Raw genomic sequence first — 25,662 nt, 5'->3', positions numbered from 1 at the left:
TACATTTAAAAGCATATTTAAAAAAAATGATCCCAAACGGTAAATTTTTGAAAAAGTTATAGCATTTTGAAAACAAAAAAGGTGTTTTTTTAAAAATTCATAACTTTTTTTGAGTTGGATGAAAAAATTTGCAAAACTTCTGAAAAACGTCTTTCGTAAGCTAGATAAAGAAGAAAAACTTTCAGCCAATTCTAAAGGGGTCGGGTTCAAAATTGGTCGAAATGAGATGGAATACCCCATATGTCTCTGTATGTTAATACTTATGAATAAACACGTCTTCGAATATTTATGTTGCTGAGATTCACGGTCGTAATTGCTGTTTATGTGTTCACTCACATTGGGATATTTAACTTAATGCATTATTGCCAAACGAAACTGCTTATAACTTGGCCAGATGCAGGCATGTATGATAAAAACACCACAAGGTTCTATCTTCTAGTCAGCAAAACATTTCTTTTTGGATTGGTTGAGCAATTTAAAACAGTGAACTTTTTATAATATTAGCATACCTAACTTTGGGCATAAGGGTCAACGTATCTTAAATGTTTACACTGGTGGGCGAAAAAGCACGTTTTGCCTATCTTATGATGTTTTTGTGTCACACTAATTTGGGGTCGTTAATTTCAAATTAAAAATTTTTTCTAGGAGCTCCATTTTTGAAAGTATTGGTAACATACAATAAAATAAAATTAAAAAAAAAAAAACTTTAGTTCCTCATCAATCTAGGGCGTTTATCAGATAATTAAATAAAAGTGTTGGACGCGTAAAATTTCTATTGATATTCATAAGTAAGACCAACTGAACTTTAATCAGGTTATGCTACGCCTCACCATTTTAGAAATTTCACGTGTCCAACGCTTTTATTTAATTGTCTGATCAACGCCTTAAATTGATGAGGAGTGTGATGACTAGTACCTAGGACCTACCTAATTATTTTCAAGTTTTTAGTCTTAATTGCCTATTATTTCTAAATCTATTTGGTTCATTTAGTGACTCATTATTACAAAGACTCTTTCCTGATAATTTGTTATAATCTTAGTCCTCAAACTCCAAAGTATTTTGATGTCACTTCTACCCTACTGCATGTTATATGTATTCAAATATGAGCCAAATCGGACCACAAATACGATTTTTATGAATATCTCGATCCTTGCGCCACCTGGCGGCAATTTTTTTTAAATATCGCTTTCTTTTCATGTATGTATTATCTGTTCCAAATATGAGCCAAATCAAACCACAAAATACGATTTTTTTAAATATTTCGATCCATGCGCCAACTATCGGAGTTCTTTTCTTATTATTGCATTGTCATGAACTATGTTCTAAGTTTGAAGCTTTTAGCTTGTAGCTTATCGGGAAGTTAGCTAAATTTTAATTACAAAATTCGTGCCGGCCGGCTGGCCGGCCTGTCAAGGCAATCTAAATAAAACCGTTAAAAACAGTTCTCAGTTGACATATTACCATAGTAGGCTTAGTTACTTCTGTAATACATTGCGTTATTTATTATGAGCTCATCAAGGAGAATGTGTGTCAGCTAACCAAATAGTTTTTGTTTTATTTGGGGTGCGTACAGTACAGTCGGAAAGTATTAGAACAAGCTGAAACAATTTGTTTTTGTCAGTTTATCGTTTCATTCATTAAAATATTATTCACATATTCGCAATAGTGTTGTATATTCAACATAGTTATATGTATGATCCGAGGACATTTTTAATGAATTTTACTGAAAGTTCCATCAAAATTTATAAGAAAATAGTGAGTATGTAACTTTAATCGATTTTCTTGAAAATTACCACTTTTTGCTTTGATGATTGCAGCGCAAAATTTCGGCATTCTTTCGATAAGTTTTTGAAGTGTTTGATGTGGAATATTATTCCACGCTTCGTTCAAACAATCCCAGATGTCAGGAAGCCTTGTTGGCTTTAGATCTACCACACGTCGATTCAATTCTTCCCACAATAGTTCGATGGGATTTAAATGGGGGGATTGTGGTGGACGCTCCGTTGTATCAAGGTCACCTGCAAGAAGTACAAAGTTTTGATGTATGTTTCTTGTTGGTAAATGAATCCACGACCAATCAAATTAATGCCAGATGGTATTGCCTGTCGTTGGGGTATGCCGTGATACTGCTCTTTTTTCATAATTCCTTAAATTTTTTTTTAGTTGACGAACGCCAGCGTAGCTGAAACAGCCCCAAACCATCACTGAGCTACCACCATGTTTCACAGTTGGCACAATTCAACCTGCTTTGAATCTTTCATTGACGTTTCTGCGAACATATTGACGCTTATGGCTACCGAAAAGTTTGAATTTTGATTCGTCTGACCATAAAACTGATTTCCACCGATCAATCGTCCAGTCAATATGCTCTTGAGCGAACTTCAGTCTTTTCTGTTTATTTACTGGGCGTAGAAGAGGATTTCTGACAGCAGTGCGTCCAACCATACATTTTTCTTTAAGCCTTTACTGTCGCGGGCGATATTGTCTTCATTGATATCAGCACGAATTAATGATGCAGATTTCTGTTAGTATTGTGGTCAGTTTCCCGATATCTACTAATGGCCGTATGAACTGAAACACAGAGATATATTCAAAAATTTGGATATGTCTCGATAGTTTTTCCCTTTGGGAATTTGGGATTTGGGCTCGTATTTTGATGGATATTTCCTGTCGCTTGACCATTTTCAATTTGGAAAAATAAAATCCTGAAGCTATTTCAACAACAACATCTTTTTTATCTTGTTCTAATACTTTCCGACTGTACTGTACTGATGGTGATTTTGAGAGGGGAATGTTGGCGAGCCAAATTCATTTGGACGGTGTTTTAAATTCTAAGTGGGAAGAACGTTGGATTTGTAGTTCTAAAGGAAGGGTAACGTATGAGTACATTCGGGACGTTTCTTTTGTGGCAGAGAATCCAGATTTCAGATTTAGTCTGAGTCTGGGTTTTCTGCTAACGGGTCATGGTTCTCTCAATATATTTTTCCATAAGAGAGGCCTGAGCCAAACGGAGCGTTATGTGCGTGGAGTTTTGAGTGAAAGTTGGGTGCATGTTTTGTGTGAATGTCCGGAGTACTCAGACGTTAGAAATTTGAATAATTTTGGGATTGAAATTTGTAGTAATGGTTTTAATGTAAGTGGGGCTTTATCCAATAATCGGTTGGTTAGTTTGTTGAATGCGTTTGCAGTTAAAGTTTTTCGACGGCGTCTCATTTTGGTGTCTAATGGTGGTGGTTAGTATGAATGGATGTGTGTCTGTGTGTGTGAATTGGGGCTCCAACCCCATCTTGTTTTCCTTTTAGTTGTTTATATCTTTTTATTTTTTTTTCTTGGCGCCGTCCGGAGTAGGTGGATGCGCAACCGGTAGTAGCTTCGGCTGCGAAAGTCATATCAATACTTTAAAGTGGTACCACGGGGAACAGATAGCCTACGGAGCTTGCTCCGTTTCTGTTTATTGCGGTAGGCCCCTTTGGGAGCATCGTGGTGGTTGTGGTTTGATATCGAAATGCAGTAAGAGTTGGTCAGCTCGAATGTGGAGTTGCATTGCAACCGGGTACCATGACCCATAGAATGGAAGAGGTATTAGATAGGCCTCCAACCCCACCAAGGTGATGATGTGTCCACTCACATTATCAATTGGGACAAAGGTAGCGATTCTTGGGTGGACGTTTGTGCATGGATGCACCGTGAAGTTAGGCCAACAATGGCAGGTCCTTACGTTAAACCGTGTACTTCTGTAATGTATATGTTCAAGGAATTTCGTCTGAATCCGTCAGACCTAGTGAAACGAGCTTATATGGACTTATTGGGTTCCCCATGTGAAACAAATAACAAATTTTGGACTCCAATTATTTACTGCGTTAAAGTTCTGCTTAAATCATCCTTAATGAGTATACGAGTACTTCACCACTTCATATAAACATAACAAAGTCTGCAACTCAAAAAGTGTAAAAATGAAATGAAATTGTTCCAGAATGGCTAATTTACTTCTCATGAAGATGCTGAAACGATTTCAGAAAGTGCTGCTAATAGATGGGATACCATATCTCGAAAAAAGTTAAGGGTGCATTTATTACGTTTTGGTTTGCAACTCCTTATTTAACAAAAAAAAAAGAAAGAAAAAATAGGGATATTTTCTCTCTCTAGAAAGTTTTCTTTTTTACTGTCAAAATTTTTCTACATCCATCAACAAAATACATTTGTAAAAAATTTTTTACGGTTTATACATTTTTTATACACAAACCCAATATGTTTGAATAAAAAATTTATAAATGTGACAAAAATGTCGAAAACTAAGCTTCCTTGACTGGAGGAATTGCCCTACTGTAAATATAAGAATAAAAGAAAAAACTAGATAATTTATAAATAATTTTGCTGTTATTTTTTTACACACAACAGCATTTAAAAATCATGACAAAAGTATTGCGTTTAAAAAATTTAGCAAAGAAACCCAAAACTAATAAATTTCACGGTGGAGAAAATCGCACAAACCTAACAACAAATCAATTAGACAGGTATGACAGATGAGCAAAATGAATCACACAAATTAAAGTCTGCAGAGCAGACCAGATTTTCTATAAATTTTGCTTAGCTTTGTTTCTTTTCTTTTTAAAATTTGAAGAAAGTGATTTTGGTTGGGCTTTTATTATTTCACAAAAATAATTTCACAACACTTAGTTGATATGGATTTTTGATAGCAAAATTTGGTGCGTGTTTTACCTTGTTGAATTTGGTATGAGTGATATTGCACATTTTCCGCTTTGCCCCACTTCTGATTTTTCTTATCCACACCTGTGTTGGTAAACTCATTTTGTTTTATTGAGGCATGCTTTCTTGTTTCATGTTAATGCTACGTCTTATATTGTTGTTATACTACTTGATATTTTGTTTGTTTTTTTTTTTTTTTGTATCTGCAACAACAACTTGACCACATTTCCAACCAAGGCAAGGAAGGTGCTGGTGCTGTCATAACTTCTATGCTCGTGTGTGGCATTGAAATGTGCAATACTGCAAGTAAGTTGAAGGAAAGCACAAAAAGAACGGATGCAGCTAGAGAGCTGGATGGAGGAGTACTAAGACGAATTATTTTTTTATTTGCTGAATTCATATTAAAAATAAAGAAAATGTTGTAGAAATGAAAAACCAATTGCCACCAGCATCACTTGCAACAGCACGTGCACACAGAGCTATGAACGAAATAGCAATGCGGATTCAACATTTTTCATTCTCATTTCTCTGCGCAAGATACAACGAATCCAACGTTGATGGTCGGTCATTGTACAGTTTGCTTAAACAATAAAATTTAAATGCAATGCAAAGATTAGCTGCGGTGAGAATTTTGCAATTTCGCTGGTATCCTCTACACTTTATAACCGCTACATCCTCATTCTTATTCTTTGGCAGATGATGTGCTTGGCTGACGTTTTTTTGTTTTTTCTGTTCTTACTTAGTGCTGCTTCCTGTTGAGGCGCTTGCACTTCATGTTGCTTTGTACATGTACAAGAAGTATTTGCTTAAGTGTTGCATGGCTGATTGTTGTCTGTCATAGATTTGAGTGTTTGATTTTAATGCAGTTTTGATGGCACGCGCTCAACTATTTCACCTGCACAATTTATTTTTGCATTGTTTTGCATCTCAGTGTGATAGTCGCAATAAAGATTGGAAATTTTCTACAGAACTCTTCTTGGAAATTAGCTGTTTTGCGAAATTGCTAAAGCTAAAGTTGTTATGTTGCTAACACAAAGATATTTTGCATAATTTTCGAAAAGAAGCTGCAGTGCAGATAAACTGAAATGAATAGTTTTGTAAATTCGCTACCAAAAAACCTGTTAACTCCTATTTTTATAGGGGTGCTCCATCATCTGGGGACACTTGTCATGCCTTCCCATTGGACCATCCTCTGCAAGCCGCAGCAAGGTTTCTACAGAATGAAGCACTTTTTGAAATAGAGCATCTTCATTCATTCGGAAAACATTAAAAAGTAAACAGTGACGTGAAATAGTGTCAATGGAATCAAAGTAGATTGACATTATTTTCTTCATCGGAAATAAAAAACATCAATGCAATTATTTTTTTTGAAATGGTATCGTGCTATAGGTGACTTGTGACGTCAACGACGTAAAACAATATTTTTGACATTAATTCGCTATTATATAGACGCTAATTCAATTGCGGCCACCGTGGTGTGATGCTAGCGTTCTCCGCCTACCACACCGTATGCTCTGGGTTCACACCCCGGGCAAAGCAACATCAAAATTTTAGAAATAAGGTTTTTCAATTAGAAGAAAATTTTTCTAAGCGGGGTAGGCCCTCGGCAGTGTTCGCAAAGCTCTTTTGGTGTATTTCTGCCATGAAAAGCTCTCAGTGAAAACTTATCTGCCTTGCAGATGCCGTTCGGAGTCGGCATAAAACATGCAGGTCCCATCCGGCCAATTTGTAGGGAAAAATGAAGAAAAGCATAACGCAATTTGGAAGAGAAGCTCGGCCTTAGATCTCTTCGGAGGTTATCGCGCCTTACATTTATTTTTATACTCAGTTGAGCAGAGCTCACAGAGTATATTAAGTTTGATTGGATAACGGTTGGTTGTACAGGTATAAAGGAATCGAGATAGATATAGACTTCCATATATCAAAATAATCAGGATCTAAAAAAAATTTGATTGAGCCATGTCCGTCCGTCCGTCCGACCGCCCGCCCGTTAACACGATAACTTGAGTAAATTTTGAGGTAAATTGATGAAATTTGGTATGTAGGTTCCTGAGCACTCAACTCACTTTTTTTTTATTTATTTTTTTTTTTTTTTTTAATTTAAAATTTTTCCAAGCTGTAATTTGGCAGTCGTTGAAGATATCATGATGAAATTTGGCAGGAACGTTACTCCTATTACTATATGTACGCTTAATAAAAATTAGCAAAATCTGAGAAGGACCACGCCCACTTAAAAAAAAAATTTTTTTAAAGTAAAATTTTAACAAAAAATTTAATATCTTTACAGTATATAAGTAAATTATGTCAACATTCAACTCTAGTAATGATATGGTGCAACAAAATACAAAAATAAAAGAAAATTTCAAAATGGGCGTGGCTCCGCCCTTTTTCATTTAATTTGTCTAGGATACTTTTAATGCCATAAGTCGAACAAAAATTTACCAATTCTTTTGAAATTTGGTAGGGGCATAGATATTATGACGTTAACTGTTTTCTGTGAAAATGGGCGAAATGGGTTGAAGCCACGCCCAGTTTTTATACACAGTCGTCCGTCTGTTCTTCCGCATGGCCGTTAACATGATAACTTGAGCAAAAATCGACATATCTTTACTGAACTTAGTTCACGTACTTATCTGAACTCACTTTATCTTGGTATAAAAAATGAACGAAATCCGACTATGACCACGGCCACTTTTTCGATATCGAAAATTACGAAAAATGAAAAAAATGCCATAATTCTATACCAAATACGAAAAGAGGGATGAAACATGGTAATTGGATTGGTTTATTGACGCGAAATATAACTTTAGAAAAAACTTTGTAAAATGGTTGTCACACCTATCATATTAAGTAGAAGAAAATGAAAAAGTCCTGCGGGGCGAAATAAAGAACCCTTGAAATCTTGGCAGGTATTATATATATAAATAATTTAGCGGTATCCAACAGATGACGTTCTTGGTCACCCTGGTCCACATTTTGGTCGATATCTGGAAAACGCCTTCACATATACAACTACCACCACTCCCTTTTAGAGCTCTCATTAATACCTTTAATTTGATAACAATATCGTACAAACACATTCTAGAGTCACCCCTGGTCCACCTTTATGGCGATATCTCGAAAAGGCGTCCACCTATAGACCTAAGCCCCACGCCCTTTTAAAATACTCATTAACACCTTTCATTTGATACCCATATTGTACAAACAAATTCTGGGGTCACCCCTGGTCCACCTTTATGGCGATATCTCGAAAAGGCGACCACCTATAAAACGAGAGCCCATTCTCTTTTAAAAATACTCATTAATACCTTTCATTTGATACCCATATCGTACAAACAAAGTCTAGAGTCACCCCTGGTCCACCTTTATTTCGATACCTCGAAAAGGCGTCCACTTATAGAACTAAGGCCCACTCCCTTTTAAAATACTCATTAACACCTTTCGTTTGATACCCATATTATACAAACATATTCTAGAGTCACCCCTGGTCCACCTTAATGGCGATATCTCGAAAAGGCGACCACCTATACAACTACCACCACTCACTTTTAAACCCCTCATTAATACCTTAAATTTGATACGCATATCGTACAAACAAATTCTAGAGTCAACCCTGATCCACTTTATGGCGATATCCCTAAATGGCGTCCACCTATAGAACTATGGCCCACTCCCTCATAAAATACTCTTTAATGCCTTTCATTTGATACACATGTCATACAAACACATTCCAGGATTTCCCTTGGTTCATTTTCCTACATGGTTATTTTGCCTTATGTTGTCACCATAGCTCTCAACTGAGTATGTAATGTTCGGGTACACCCGAACTTAACCTTCCTTACTTGTTTTAATTCAATTGCGTTAATTTCTTCATATTAATTCTCTTTCGAATTAAAGTCATTGACATTCACTCTCTTGCAAAACAGAAATAATATCAATTGACGTTAAAGCAACTAACATTAAATTGCACGTCACCTAGCAAGCGTAAGCGATATATGTTTTTCATTTGATAAACTATAACGGAAATTATATATTACTTTCTTCCTAATATGACACACCAAAGGAATTTAAATAATAAATAATAAGAACATTTTCTTACATTCCCATACCATGGCTTTACCAGCGTAGCCGATAGGCTTTAACTCGCTGTACTATGTTGATGTCAGCGTAAAGCTCACAAATCTCATCAAAAAATCTTCTTCGGTACTCGCCATCGTCAACGCGTAGAGGTCCATCAATCTTCCGAAGAACTTTCCCAGAGTAGCTTCGTCTGATGTTGTCATGGTCCATGCTTCTGCACCATATAGCAGGACTGGTACGATAAGTGACCGAGAGAGGACTTAATTTTTCAAATGCCTACCTAGTACCGAGTGATTTTTCGCACCTTTATGCAAATACTTCAAGAGCAGGTTTCTATTTTTATTTACACATGTACCATAAAACCCCAATGCACTAAAAACTTTGTCTGTAAAAGTTATAGTCTTTCTTTAGTTAAGGCCTAAAAATGAAAAAATGTTTACGATTTGTCCCGTACCAACCGTGGAATGCTCCAGTAGTAATTATTGTGAAGAGCGGGTTTAACATTATCAACATAGCTGGGTGATTCAACGCTGCCTTTATTTGTGAAGACGTAGACGACTTCTCTCTAGAGTCTGAGCACTCTCAGGACATTGGTTACCAGATCGCCCTGTTGGTTATGGCAAAAATTTGACACAGGTTTGAAACCTTCCGTCCTTCGCCGACTTCTGGGTAATATTTTAAATTGTTCCTATACGCTGTGTCGTATTTTTCGATCGGGTTACAGCTATGTAGCTTTATGGATCTTTAAATATTTAACCTTTGAGCTGGAGATGAAAATATTTCGGGAAATACCGAGGTTGATCGCCCTCACTCGATTTATGATTATCTAAAATTACTGTGCAAATATATTTTTAAGAACAATGTAAATTTCTTCTTAGCCAAATCCATGGAAAGAAGGGTTAGATGCTACAGATCTCACATTTTGTATATGTGTTCTATATGTTTATTTTAAATTTTTATATAGAAAGTGGGTGTGGTAATCAACCGATTTTGTGATTCTTGTCTAGGGAAATACTATTTGGAAAAAAAAAAAATAATAATAAAATTATAATAATAATAATAGGATTACACATATACACATCTTCAAACGTCTTTAAGTCGATGCAAAGATTTTCAAAAGGTTCGGGCTCCTCAGTAGGCATCGCTACGCGCTTTTTTCAGTTTTAAGTCAACCTTACCAACCTGATCACATAAAATTTTAGCAGTGTAGCCTTATAAATGGCAGAAATATCTCGTAAAGTATTGATTTATCACAGAACTGTATTTCATTTTGAAATAGTATTTCTTACAGGAGTATTAGTCGCGGTCTGAAGAAGTAGTGTTTTGAATTTCATTATAATACATCTCTTTAAATAACAGTTATTGAAAAAAAAACGTAAGATGATGACCCCACGGACAAATATGCTGACGAATAGACCAATGAATGGATGAGCAATGCTGGCATAAACTTTTTTTCGGTTGAGACTACCGATTTTTCCGCTTGACTTGATTAGGATATAAAACAAATCGTTCAGTGCTACCACCGATTATGTCGACAATATCTTCCAAAAAAATCGAGTTTTTTTTTCGAAACGTTCCCCCACAAAATGCATCTTTGGATCCGCTCATGTGTACATACACATACATCTGTATGTTACTTACAAAAAGTCTAAACAATAAAAGAAATGTACTAAACGCTGCTGAACTTTTTTAATTAAACCTTCTTTTAACTGCTTCCACATTGTCATAGTATGGATTTTACAGGTAATGAAATTGTTAATTTATTTAGTAAAAGCTTTTACAGTTTAAACACGCATTATATTCCCACACAAGAAAACCAAAATTACATATCAAATAATTCGTTGTTAATTATTTCAAATATCCCGGCAGTAAACTTTGAACCAGTTCCAACAAATTTCAATTCTAGCGCTAGTGACTTTGGGGAGGGTCGGTATGAACTTTTATGAATTAATTTTCAGTATTTTTGCTTTAAACGTTGATCTTAATTGAATAGTTTGCATTTGGTTTTCAATATCATTATAGCTACATATACTTTATTCTGAGTTTTTAAAGTTGCTTGAAGTTTGCCTCGTTCACAAAAATCCAAAGCGAGAAACACTATACTCTCAACGAGAAAGCTTTTTCAGTTTTTAATGAAAACCTGAGGGGATCCAACCTGAATCAGCTTGATAGTTCTTTATTCAGGGGTCACATTAGGTCAATGGCCATAAAATCAATTGACCTTTCGACCGTTCTAAATGACCACAAATTTAATTAAAGTTCTGATTGTTAGAAATGTTCACAACGTCAAATATCACTCTTGCTTTTCAGAAATGGTTATAAGATCAACTCTCTTTTCTCAAGTCGACATAAGCACAAAATTTTTTATATATAATAATTTCGGAGACGGTGCCCTTTTTCCTATATTGAGCTCCCATTCTAGGGATAAATCGGATGAAAACTGGCTCAGTGAGGCTCTCTCTGATATAAGAACTTATTATCAGCGAAAAAATTTCAGAAAGTTTCTTTCTGTGTCACTAACTGTCCTGATTCTGGTTTTATTTAAGTGAAAAATCTGTTCAAAAGCTAGGACAGTAAGGATTCCATTGAAATAAGACAAACTTTTGGCGTTGACTTTATGTCACTGCACCATACTAAAGACTAAGTTTCCTTAATTTTCCTTTTACTACTCTGTATTTGCCCTGTTACTTAGTTTTTGAAATTACGGAACTTAGGACAGCATGACCACTTTCTATTGTCATATTTACAGTGAATTGATTGTAAAAAAACCCTTGAGGATGTGTATTTTTAAGTGGTTGGTCCAGTAGCTTAGAGAAAGCTCACTCCTGTGATTTTGCAGATATTTAACCAATATGGAGCATTGAAAAAGTTTGAAAATCGCAACTGTTTACTGGGAAATCCGATTTACTAAAGTCGGCTTCAGTTCTTCAGTTTAACGCGGGCCTTCTCATACGTCTGCCTTTGTATGCTATATTATGGCCCGTGTAAGAGAATAAATGAGATTCCCATTATGGTTTAAATGTTCAATTATTAATAGTTTAGTTAAAGGTTAAATTTTTTTTAAATTTAGGTAAGTTTTGGTGATTTTCTGTCTGACTGGGAGCGGGCGTATCTTGCTTTGCAAAGTAAATATGTGAAGGTTCACAAAAAATGAAACATTAAATATAAAAAGTTTCTAGAAAATAGGCGCAAAGTTTATTTTACCATTGATAACAAATGAAAGTAGGTTATTTTTATATGGGGTAAGCCTGCCTTGGCTGCGGCCGCGTGGTGTGATAGTTGCGTACTCCGCTCTCCACCGTGAGATGCAAGCCCTGAAAGAGGTTGCATCGAAAATTTCGAAACCAATTTTTTTAAATTGGAAAAAAGTCTTTCTAAAAAAGTATATTTCTGCAATAAAAAGCATATCAGTGCAAATTCATCTGCCTTGCTGATGCCGTTGGGAGTCGGCATAACACATGTATTTGTGTTAAAAATTTAAGCGAGCACAACGCAAATTGGAAGAGAAGTTCGGCCTAAAATCTCTTCGAAGGTTATCACAGCCTTGCATTTATTTACTTAAAGACTACCCTAATAAGCATAAAACGAAGGGGTTACTTGTATTTTAAATTAATATCTCCCTAATGCCATTATAATCTATTAAAAATGTGAATGTTGCGTTTTGGTGCGACCAGTATAGTATGTAAATTTTTCGTTTTGATATGAATTTACATGTAAATAGGAAAAAATAAAATTGTTGCAAAAATTATTTAACCTCCAAATTAGCGACTTTGTTGGTTAGGTGATAACTACCTTTGTAAAAAAAATAATTTAAATATAGTACTACCTGATGGCTTCAAGATTTGGTTGCATTTTTTAAGTTGGCATTCAAGTTTACCATTGAAATCTACAAGTAGAAGAAATCTGCTCAGAAAGGTAATTTTTTTGAAATATGTAAATGTTGCGTTTTGGTGTGGACCTGCACAAAATTGCACCTAAAGTAGGCAACAGTTAAGGATTTCCGAAATTTCCATAACTAATGCTGCGTAAAATTCCACTGTATCAATACACTACATATCAGTCAATTGGTTAAATCAACGCAGTATCAGGCGTATGAAGGTGTAACATACTGCCCACATTAACACCCGATTATATTATTAATATGCACAACCTCCTACACGAATATGCTACGCGCTAGGTATAAAAGCGTTTGTGCATTGAGTGTCAAGCACAGTTTAAGGACATTTCATTAATTGATTTCTTCAGAAACGGACAATTTCAAACAAATAATTAAAATTGAAAAGCATTATGTTAGAGTTATTGCGTGGACGTGGACGTGTCATTTTAAAATCGCGCGATGCCTTAATTTATATCTTCAATATTTTTACTTACGCTGGCACAAATCCACCAGAACATAAAACGCATTTGTACTCGCTCTATGCAACAACAGCAAATTTCATTTGTATTTTAGTTTGTCCATTTTCATTTCATATGGGTTATATAAGTTCACTGGATAAGTTGAATAAGAATGAATTGCTTTCGGCTATACAAAATGCAGTGCAAGTGACAGGCATTTCGATAAAAGTTATTGTGATTATTTGGTATATGAAACGTTTGAAGAAGGCGCTTGCCATACTCGATGAACTCGATCAAAATTATACGCATACAGAAGATTTAATGAAAATACGCAAATGCGTACAAACTTGTTGTAAAATTGTGGCAATATTTTGTATACCTTATTATGGTTTTGAGATATCCACAATATCTTTGGGTGTACTACAACATCGTAATCCATTGTCAATTTGGTTGCCATATTTCAATATAGAACGTACAGAATGGGAATATTGGTGTGTGGTTGTATGGGATATAGTTATAATGTTTATTTTATTACTACATCAATTGAGCATTGATACTTATCCACCAGTTTATATTTCAATAATGCGCACACATATGCAATTGTTGGTGGCGCGTGTTGCACGTTTGGGTAAAAATCGTGAAATGAGCGAAGATGAAAATTATGCTGAACTTTTGGCTTGCATTCAAACACATCGCCAAATTAAGTAGTAAGTTATGTGAAAATAGAAGGTATATTTTAATTTTATTGTTGTTAATATTATTTCTTTTGTACTCGATTGCAGTATTGCCAATGTGGTTGCTCCTGCAATTTCTATTACGCTTTTAGTACAATTTGGCACCAGCGCCACAACTGTGCTCAATTGGTTTGGTGCTGTCGAATTTCCGGAAAATATTATTGCATTTGCATATTTCTGTTGTCAATTAATACAAATTTTACCTTGTTCTTATATGGCCTCGAATCTTATTGCCGATTGTGATCAGCTGCCTTATGCGATTTTTCATTCCAATTGGATCGACCGCGACAGGCGTTATAGAAAAACGATTTTATTTTTTATACAACGTGCGCAAATACCTTTGAGATTTTCATGTTTGAAGCTATTCTATGTTAATTTAGCTACGAGTATATCGGTGAGTTATATTTTTTTTATAAAAAAAAAAAAAATTATTTGGATATTTTTTAAAATTAATTTTCAGATTGGGAAGTTCGCCTTTTCAATTTACACTCTACTGCAAAAAACTGGAGTTAACAGCAAACCTCAATAATAAGTTGTTTATATATAAGCATTTACTAGCTGCAATATCCGTATGAAAAATATTAATCACGAAATTTTGTAGAGTTAAAAAGTGAAATTTTATTCATCCGATTGTCTACAACGCTTGGACTTCGTTTTATACATATGACCCATATGCCAAATTAATTGACATTTGTAGATTAGAATCAGAGTTGTTATGATTAAACCAAAATATTCCATAATCCATTTCAAAACTATCCCGACTACTAGCGGAAAAATAACGAAATCGATTCCAAAATATTCCGACGATAGTTTTGAAATGCTTCCTAGTATCATCAACACAATCTTAAAGTGATCTAGAAACATAAAATAAAAAAAAAATAATAAAATTCTGCTGGTAACACTATAGAGGTTTTCCAACATAAATATATCTGAAATAGTCCCTAAATGATTTGGCAATGTTCTCGAAATGGTCCCGATAATGTCAGGGAGTGACCCGAAGAACAATTCCAAAATAATACCAGAAACAATCCCAAACGTACCTCGTACACAAACCCGAAAGTAATCACGTCATGATCTCTGAAAGCTCCCGATACTAGCCTTAAAACAGTTCCGAAATATCATATTACTTATTTGTCAACATATATGTACAACGACTACAAAAATTTCGCTCAGACAATCACATACATTTTTTGTTTATCTTATTGCACTGTAAAATATCGTATCGCAACAAAAAGCTGTGCCACACCAAGAAATCAAAAACTAACTACATTTTCTGATTTCACGCTTTACCTTACTGTAAGGTTGCTCTTTTTCAGTAATTTTTACTGTAGTTATTAATTGATAGCTGAGTAAGTATGAATTTATAATGTTGAGTATAAATTCTCTGGTCTAACATCAAATGACATAACACATCACTTCACAACACTTGGCAACCTATGATATCAACATCACAATTTATAATATCACCTTATTTTACATCACATCATACCGAAAACTATTAATATTATCATATCATATTTCATCATCATATTTTAGCATAAATTTACTTGACATGGCATTTCCAATGATATCTACCACACATAGAGTATCTTTGGTAATATGAAATATGAATTTTTTTAAGTCATATCACAGAGAAAAAGCACCGAGAGCTTCAAATTTTCAAACAAAGTATCATTAAAATATTAGCCAGAAGGCTGTTCGACAAAAAGTTAGCTGGAATATATATGATAAAATATTTTTGAGGAAAAATTTGAAAAAGTCAGGAAGTGAAACTTTAAAATACAGGTTCGTTTTAAATAATTTATTATACTACCCACCCAATGGTACAGTTAAAATAATAAATCACATAGCAAGACGATATAATATTATAACGCATCACAAGTCGCCATATTTTATTTAGATATCACATCGCATAAAAGACATCACACTGTTGAAATACAAAATAACTTTAGATATTTTATGAAAATAACGCATCACATCACAGTCATTTCAAAGCTGATTCTTTCGAAACATCTATTATATCATATCACATGATAATATATCACATAGAACATAGTAAAATCAACTCGTCCTTTGATGAACAACATCTATAGCCCATTTTGTTTAAATATCACATCATATTATAAAACATCATACGTCGCCCATCCTGTTCAAATATCACATCACTTCATCAACACAAAGTATTTCATATAATCATTTGAAAATATCGCAACGTTTCATATGCACACTCATTCAAAGCAAGCATCAATAATGATAAATCATGTGACAGATCCTATTTTGCTTTGAATAGTTTCTAGTGTTCTAGTGTGCTATAATGGTGGTCGAGAAAATTAATAAGAGGAAATTGAGGCCATATCAAAGATACTTACGAAATCTGAAATAAAATACAAAGTAAGAAGATCGTGCGTCTGTAGAATCTGGATTATCCATATTGAAATAAGTTTGCCTAAACCGAGGATATGCAGAAGATCATCTACGTCTTAAATCATACTTGAATAGTTCCGTGCATTAAACTTAGGCCGGCTAAGCAACATACAGCAATTTTCCAAATAAACATTGACTCTTGTTGGGTGAGTCAGCAAGAGATACCGATTCAAATGCAAATACTCCGCTAAATGAAGATCGTACATCCGCACAACAGATTCCACCGCTTTGCATTGGCCTTGTCTCATGGACAATTTAGCCCACAGGGCGACTTACTGTGTCCGGATGTGCAACACCAGCCTCCATTCGCATACGTAACAAGTAGCATGTGAGTTTAGTCAAATGCGTTGGTATCCAGCGAAAGAGGCAGCATCTTAAGCATCTTAAGGTAGTCATATTAGTATCACTATCTGCTATTACACCGCACCTATCTGCTGCCATTTTGATACTCCACATTGCTCCCACGACCGTTTGTTTCGCTTCCCGAGATAGTTTTCTGAACTGTTGCCGACCACATATCATTCCAACGCGGTAATAACCTTTGACACCATCCGCCCTCCACTTCTCCGTCCGATCCAAACTGTTGTTGTGTTATATACAAAAATGACCACCCAAGGCTTTGATAAGGATATGGGCGGTCTTCTGTTTTAACCTCGCACCTTTGGGTCTGCGGATTTTAGTGTCCTCGTACGTCAGGCATGCCGGAAAACTTCCGTCATCCTCTCAGGTCTTCGTCCCATACTAATAATCTAGATTATCCGGAACTCTCTTGGTACGGAAGGCTGCTATCGTTCTAAGTACCTCAAATGTTTTTCATTCAATGGGTGTTTCTAGGAGTTCTACTTGATCCTGGATGGACTGAATGATACCTCAGACTTTGGCAAAATCCACCTAATAATAATGCTGTTGTTTCGCTTCTAAAACTTAATTTATTTAATTTAACAATTACTTACTTACTTAACTGGCGCTTAACCGTCTAAGCGGTTATGGCCGTCCAACAAGGCGCGCTCCTTCGCTCCGCCAAGCGGCGCCAATTGGTCACAGGAAGGGAGTTTAAATAGTTTCCACCTGGTCTTTCCAACGGAGTGGGGGCCGCCCTCTACCTCTGCTTCCATAGGCGGGTTCCGATAGAAACACTTTCTTGGCCGGAGCATCATCTTTCATTCGCATAACATGGCTTAGCCAGCGCAGCCGCTGCGTTTTAATTCGCTGGACTATGTTGATGTCTGCGTATAGCTGGTACAGCTCATCATTAAATCTTCTTCGGTACTCGCCATCGCCATCGCCAACGCGTAGAGGTCAATAAATCTTTCGAAAAACTTTTCTCTCGAACACTCCCAAAGCCGCTTCATCTGATGATTTAACAATACCCCAATTTTATTCAAAACTAATTTATAAACATATCCAAATGTTGCTCAACAAAACCGTTAACTTACCATCCACAACTCTCCAAATTTCTCTCACAAAAAGAGTGTAGAAAAATACAATATGTTGCTTACCCACCACTTTGTTCCACAGCTCCACTGCTGCTTTGTCGTTGTATTGGCGCTGCAGCCGCTGTTGCTGATTTTGTTTGGAGCTCCCCAGTATACTTCCAATTGTTTTGACTTTACGACTTCAGTTACTGTTTATAACTCGCGCGCGATAGTTGGTTGTCGGTGGAGGAATCAATTATTGGCTCACAGCAAAATAAATAAACATAGAAACGGTAAATAAGCTGGACACGTTGGAGCGCTCGCTGTGTGATACGAGCATTAATAACGTTCGTTCGGTGCTCACTTAAGTGCAGTGCGGTTTGACAGTGAAAATTTGGTAGTGCACAAGTCTTAGCAGCAGTAGCATAGCAAATACCGGCAACCGGTTAAAAGTTGGCATTGCAAGTGCGTTTCGCTGCGTTATTGAATGTGTGCTTAGTTGCGTGGCCGCTCACAGTGATTGATTGACGTCTGTCAGATACAGTTGTAAATTGCGTGTCGCTGACATTGTCTACACATCATTACGTTTGCTGAAAGAAACAAAATTATTAATAGGCCGGATTTCGATTTGAGTAGTCGTTTTTGAGTTTTTTTAGTCGTGTGTTAAGTTAAAGCAAAAACAAAAATAATATCGAAACCAAACTTGTATCGCACTTTGCGACAGTGATGTGTGTATTTTTTTCTTTTTGCTTTGCTAAATCGTTGGTGTATTTTTGTGCATTTTATGGTAATTTCTGAAAAATATGTCGATAATTTATAAGAGAATTAATAAAAAAGTAAAAGAAAAATTTATGTAAATAAACTCGTTGTAAGTTAATTCAAAAGTATAACTTTGTGTGCTATAAATACAGATATTTATTATTCAAAATATTCCCCTAATGGACTGCTTACATTTGTGGCTCATTATGAAGTGTTGTTAATATCATTATAACGGTTTTTAATCGATATTTTATTGTGTTGCTTGATTCTTTAATTTGAATAGATAAGAGTTAGTTATGAAATGCCTCTGTCTTGGAAATATAAATTGGAAACGCTGCGTTGATCTTCTTCATAAAAATGTAATTAAGCTTTTATGAAAATAAAACATTCCAACACAAGTGCAGCGCTAAGCAAAGTTCTCGATAACACCGCTGCTATTATGCTATAATATTTTACTTCTTTGTCACTTAATAAACACCTCATATAGACTGAATGTGTCCATAGTGTGACACTAAGATGTAATGACATGATAAAATATGTTAAACTCGTACGTGAATGAAAAATGTTGAGAATATTTTAGGAAGCAGTTAAAAAGTGAAAATCATAGAAATGTAGAGCTTTTCAAGCAGTATTCTGAGACAACATGGGATGAGAGAGTTGAGCGACGAGGTATATCTAATTTTTTAATACCCTCTTACTATTTACGAAAATTCCAAATTTTCGTCGCAGAAAAAATTCATATGGCTGATAATAAGAGGCATTTGCTTCAACCCCAGTAAGTATGGATGTTTGAGTTTCCGAGTTCCATACTCAGCCCCAGAAAAGCACGCTGGTGAAGAAGTTAAATTTAGAAACATGTCCTACAAACCACCGCCGTGTGTAAATTTTGTAAATTTCCTCTAATATCAATAACAAAAACAATTATTTACAAAATCTGATTTTGTCTGAGATTTGAAAAATATGCCAACCTGCTAAAATAAAAAAAAAAAACTTCACATGTGCCCCTGCAAAAGCCAAGGATGCCCCTTTGCGGGGATACATTTGGCCATGGGCTTTCTCCAATAATGTTAAATTAAAATGTCCTACGATCTCTTGTGAAAAGAATAAAAAATAAGTAAGGAAGGCTAAGTTCGGATGTAACTGAACATTACATACTCAGCTGCCAAATTACAGCTTGAAAAACTTTTCAATTACCTTCTTTTAAAAGTGGGCAGTGCCACGCCCATTGTATAAAATTTTACTAATTTTCTATTCTGCGTCACAAGTTCAACCCACCTACCAAGTTTCATCGCTTTATCCGTTTTTGGTAATGAATTATCGCACTTTTTCGTTTTCTCGAAATTTTTGATTTCGAAAAAGTGGGCGTGGTTATAGACCGATTTTGTTCATTGGAACTTATATACCAAATTTCATCAAGATAGCTTAAAATTTACTCAAGTTATCGTGTTTACGGACAGACGGGCGAACGGACGAATGGACGGACCGACATGGCTAAATTAATTTCTTTTTTCGCCCAGATCATTTTGATATAAAGAAGTTTATCTATCTCGATTAGATCTAAATTTTTACGTGGACTCTAAACAGCATCTGCAAGGGAGATGAGCTTTCACTGAGAATCATTTCATGACTGAAATACACTCGAGGTTCTTGCCAACTCACCGCCGAGGGACGACCCAACTTAGAGAAATTTTTTTCTAGTTGAAAAAGCTTGTTTCGAAATTTTTGATGTTCATTTTTCCAGCGTTGAATTCAGGATGTTCAGTTTAGTAGACGGAGCATGCTACCACCACGCCACGGTAGTTGCTCAAGAATCGCCTAAAGAAAAGCATTATCGCCTCTCCAGATACTTCTATTAGGTTTCGAGAAATATTGTTTAAAATAAAAACTAAATTTTAAAAAATCTAAAAACACGCTTTTAAATATTTAGTTTTAGGCCCGGTTTATCAGTGCAGTGGTTGGTTAAGCTAAGCTTAAACTAAGGTTGCTTAAATTCTAGTCAAATTCAAACTCCAGTCACAACTTAAGGCCCCCTTTTGGGTATGCTGTTTTGTGCGGCAACGTTGGTTTTTTTATTATCTAGATAATTTGTAGATACGGCAACAGCTGGATTTTTTTTTACCCAACAAACATGGAAAAAAATTCACCGGCGAAATGTATATCTAGTTCTGGAAGTGATATCCAACATCATTATTTAATTATTCTTAAACCAGATAGTTCTCGAGTTGATATCCAACTTCATTCTCCAGTCACTATCAAACCTTTGCGAAATTTTGTAAAATGAAAAGATTTCCAGTTGATCTCCAACGTAATTAATATTGTTACGAATATTAGCAACACTAAGGGGTACTGCCATCTCTAAGCCGATGCTAACAGCGCCTTGTATGCACATTCATAAATCAATCATTATGTATCTACATAAACGAACCAATCATTATGTCTACACATATGTACGTACACCCAGCTGAGAAGCAACGCACAACCACATGCATATATCTGAGACACTTCCGAAAGTATGCAATGAGAGAAACTATAAAATCGTGCAATTGTAGTTACAGCTGAGAAATTTGATAGCTGACGGCCAACTAGTAGATTCTGGAAATGGAAGCGCGTAGAAGATGCGAACGAGGAAATCAAAGAGTATAAAAGGCAGCGACAGATAGAGGCGCTACAATCAGTTTCATTTGAGATATCAATCAGTTTCAATTAATCGCGCTATCTGTGGGCAATAGTAGAGTTATTTATTGTGAAGTACTTTAATAAACGCCATTTGGCATTATTAAATATTGGAGTTATTTATTCAAAAGTTTAGTGATTCGAGCTTATCAGAAGGTTTCAAATAAGAGGATTTCCAAGTAAATTCGTTACAATATTTTCCAATTATTATCATAATTTCGAGAGATTTTGAGAAATGTACAGTTCTCAAATGAATATTCAACACATTTCTCCAGTTGATATCCTACATTGCATATCGAGTTAAAATAGAGTTGAAAAAATCTCCAAAGTGTTACCACCAAAATCAACAGCTGGTTATTATGAGAAATAAATACCTGGTTGCTAGCAGTAATGAAGCGTAATTTATCAAGAATAAATTATATAGGCGACCGCCGTGGTGTGATGGTAGTGTGCTCGGCCTGCCACACCGAAGATCCTACATCAACATCATTGAATCATACATTTGAGTCCAGTTAGAGAACCGCAAGTTGTTAATTTCATTTTTTCAACTTAAGTAATATCATATTTTGCTTTATAAAACATTCACTCTTTTGCTGAGCACGCTATGATTCTCGAGTAGAGCCACTGTTTCGAAACAACTTTTGACATTTTAAAAGTATGCCTAGTTATCAACATGAGCTCTTATGGTACTCAAGCCCAAATGCTTGTTGGGTATATTCGACGCCATTTCGTACGAACGCCGGTCCTTGGTATCTACAATCTACTTAGATATTTGATGCTGATAGCACCATAGCACAGAGGTTTGTGTCTCCGCTATTAAGCAGTAATCATTTTGTAGGGAGTTATTTCACCACCGCTGCCAATTGCCGCTAAATGGGTCTAACTTTCCTTTGCGCACCTAGCCTAGAGAGTTACAAATAAGCACACATACAAGTGAAGCTAATATAAGAGTGTTAAAAAGGTATCGAGAGGGAAAGTGCAAAAGATTGTAACTTGTATAAAGTCACGGGTGGGACGGGACAGAGTATAAGGGTTATGCATCAGTCACGATATTATAAAAACTAAGCAAATATATGGAAAAAAACATATTTTGTTAATATACCTTAAGATAAAGGAATGCATTTGTGCTACATTAAGTACGGTGTTTACACCCAGAGAAAAACGCCGTTCTGAAATCCAGCACCACCGGACTCAACTCAAGCTTTTCATGTTCCTACTTTTTTGTTCTTGAAAAACGAACGACCTGTTCTTAAAACAACAACCTTGTTCTTGAACTGACACCATTTTCTTGAAAAACGAACGGCCGGTCTTAAAATATGAACAAATGTTCTATTAATGAGAACGATGTTCTTAAATCAAGCCCAAGAAAAAAAACGGTACAATTCGTGTGCACTATAATGTTAAATACACCATTTGGCAGCAGTTATCAAGCAGTTTTAGTGGCCCAGCGGCTATGATGTTGCTCTTGCGATCGAGTTGCGCGAGTTCGATCACCACCAAACTCTGAATTTTTTAAAACAATTTTTTTTTTGTTCTGTTTTTTTAACTCTTTTTTTTCGTTCAGTTCCATTCACATATCCACAGGTAATTCTCAAACTTGTTATGAAATGTTTTAAGTATATATGCAGATTACATCTTTAAATAAGAATAATTTCTCAGTAAGAGAAATGTATGAAAAAATGCTTATTATGCATTTTTTCTTAAACTTTTGAATTTTAATAACAATTTTTTTGTTGTAAATATTCTTTATTTATGACAAAAATATTATTATTAATAAAAATTAAAAAAATATATTTAAAAAAATACTTTCCATCCAACCAAAGATCAAGTACGAACCGTTCTTAAATTGAGACCGAAAAATGTTAATTCGGCCCCAAATCGTTCTCGAAGCATGAGAACGAAAAATCCTAAATCAAGCCCAAGTAGTGCTTGAAATGAGCACAGAAGGTTCCAACATCAATACCAAAGTGGTCATAAAATACGAACGGTGTGCTTGGAAAAACTGTTCTTAAAACAAGCCCATCGGTCACAAGTTAAGAAAAAACGTACTTAACAGACTTTTGTCAACGAATGTTCTTAATTTTGAACTTGTTTCGTTCGTTTTAGAACGATTTTTTCTCTGAGTGTAGTTAAACGGCAGGAGCTTTATTGGCATACTCCTGGTTATCCCTCTTCTAGTTCTTTATGTTTCTATTTCACTTTGGCGCGTTGTCATGTGATTTCATATTTCCATTATTTGATTGTTGTTTTTCCAAGTCCTTTAGTTTATAATTTTCCGTTATCTTTGTCTTGGTTTTTTAGGACACCACGCCAGGTACAAAATAATTTTTAATTTTAATTCACACTGATTCCTGATATTATGGATGAGCCGAGTGTGACATTGTCCGCCCACTCAGACGAAAATACAGCTTTGGAATGGAATACACTTTAACGCTTAAAAATTGTTCGTTGCTGACCACAGTTTCAAATTTACATCTGTTAACAGTGACGTCGCTCTCGGACAGACCCCATTTTTTGGTCTCTTTATTTAAGCCAGTGACGGCAAAATTGAAGTCACGTTTTAACAGCACAATTTTCCAGTAACTTTTCGAGAAAGAATAGTCCACATATGTATTTCTGAAAAGTGTTTTAACTATGAAGAAGTGACAGTAAACTACGCATATCCCGGATAAAAAAGATAAAAAAAGGAATTGTGGGAGATACTGAAGCACAAGATCAATAAACGTAAACTATTGATAGGATTTTTATGCTAAGCCTACTACTGTGGAAGATTTATATTAAGATAGTTGCCATGCAAATTGAATAAGTCTTGTGAAGTACATGTACAGTTTAATACTTGTCTGAGCACTACAAACGAAACAACTTAAATGTTTAAATGTTTTAGTAAAGAATGTGTTTTTCGTTAATCATTGTAAGTAAGAAAAATTTTGTGCAATCAATATTTATTTGCAATATTTTAAATTTCACATCTATATGTATCTGATTGTGTTCTTTGTTGTTTTATTAAATAAATACAGTGTCACGCTCCTGAAGATGCCAAGGAAATTTGGCGAAATGTCGAGCTGAAAGGTGGAATAATCTTTATTCTTATTTTTATTTGCACCCAACACAATAGATCTGCGTAGCTTAAAATATACATAAATAGAAACAACTCTTGAACTGCAAAGGTCCATAGGATCATCATTAGGATAGGACGGCCAACTTCTGGAACTTGGTGATAGCAAATTTTTAAAACAAAAGCGACATGGCTTATTTATTAAAAATTGTATTTTTACTGATATGAATTAGTTTATACCAAGTTGTTCTGAGTTACCGTCAACTGATGTGGTGGACCGATATTTTGTTAGCCTCTTACCTGGCGATATGTATTAAAAGTTTGGCCAACTGAGAATGGGAATTAAACATTTTTTAGTACTGTGTATGCGTTTTTGAAATAAAGTTTTAAATTCTCTATATATATTTTTGTATGTGTATAGGATATGCAGTCATTCAAGCGACTACAATTATCAAATACTTCATTGCGCCACAAATCGCTGTATGTAAATAATTGAAAACAGAAATTTTATAAACGAATGCTAAAATCAATAACTAAAGCATAAATAAAATATAAAAGTGTCAAGTTTAAGACATATGTGTGCACATTAATGAACAAAAGTCGTTAACTGAAACTCGAACAGGAATAAACATCATAAATCCACATTCAATAAGATTACTCGCAAATTCAAAAAAATAAGTTTCTAAATTAATAGCTACGAAATAAACAAATATTTCTACTAAATTAAAAACACATACAAAAATTGATATAAAAACGAAAAAATATAGTGAAATATATAAAAATGTTGTACATAAATAAACAACGAAATAAATCAATGGGACAGTTAAAATAAACCTCTTAAATGGTAAGTTCAAATTATTTATGAATATTTTCGCTTTTGTTGGATAATTAAATGAGCTATTTATTCATATTTATATCACATTTGATCAATGATTAATTAAAATTTGACATACTTACATACTTTAATACGAGTGTCAAATGCGAATAAATGAATTAAGCAATTCATTTGGATTTGCATTAAATAAGTACAAACTTCTTGTTACAAAAATTTGTGTTGGTTAAGAATTTTCCCTAGACTTTTAATTGTTTTGTTCAGGGTCGGCGGCAGGCGTCGATATGGTGGGTAGTACTACCCACCCGGAAGACCTGAAGGTGGGTAATTAGCCACCTCGGAAGTAAAAGAAAATTTTTTGATCTGACCTGGAGTCTAATAAAATTTTCAAATACGCGCGCGTAAAGGTCGATTCATCGGTCAACCCGTCATCTCTCGTCAGTCAGGTGATGCGCGCTGTATGTGCGTGTGAATAACTATGTTTGCAATCAGTGTTGCTCTTTTGGATACAATTGTATCAATTTGGGGTGGATACGAAGATATAAAAAATATAAAATAGATAAATTTTTAATAGGTTTATCGATAGATAAAAAGAAGTAGAGATATATTTTTGTATGTAGCTTTGACTGTGTTCAGAGTTTTGCGTTA

At 35.0% G+C, this 25,662-nt stretch overlaps 1 protein-coding gene across 1 annotated transcript; it reads left to right on the top strand.

Annotated features, from left to right (window-relative positions):
* The first annotated feature begins 13,074 nt into the window (after positions 1-13,074).
* On the top strand, positions 13,075-14,385 carry LOC137235675 (odorant receptor 42b-like). The gene is made up of 3 exons (XM_067758560.1): positions 13,075-13,829; positions 13,905-14,250; positions 14,317-14,385. Exons 1-3 carry the CDS (start codon positions 13,075-13,077, stop codon positions 14,383-14,385), a joined length of 1,170 nt encoding a protein of 389 aa, XP_067614661.1.
* The last annotated feature ends 11,277 nt before the right edge of the window (positions 14,386-25,662 follow it).

This window comes from Eurosta solidaginis, unplaced genomic scaffold, assembly GCF_040869045.1.
Source record: "Eurosta solidaginis isolate ZX-2024a unplaced genomic scaffold, ASM4086904v1 ctg00000151.1, whole genome shotgun sequence".
NCBI lineage: Eukaryota > Metazoa > Arthropoda > Insecta > Diptera > Tephritidae > Eurosta > Eurosta solidaginis.
This window is presented reverse-complemented; position numbering and strand designations above follow the sequence as displayed.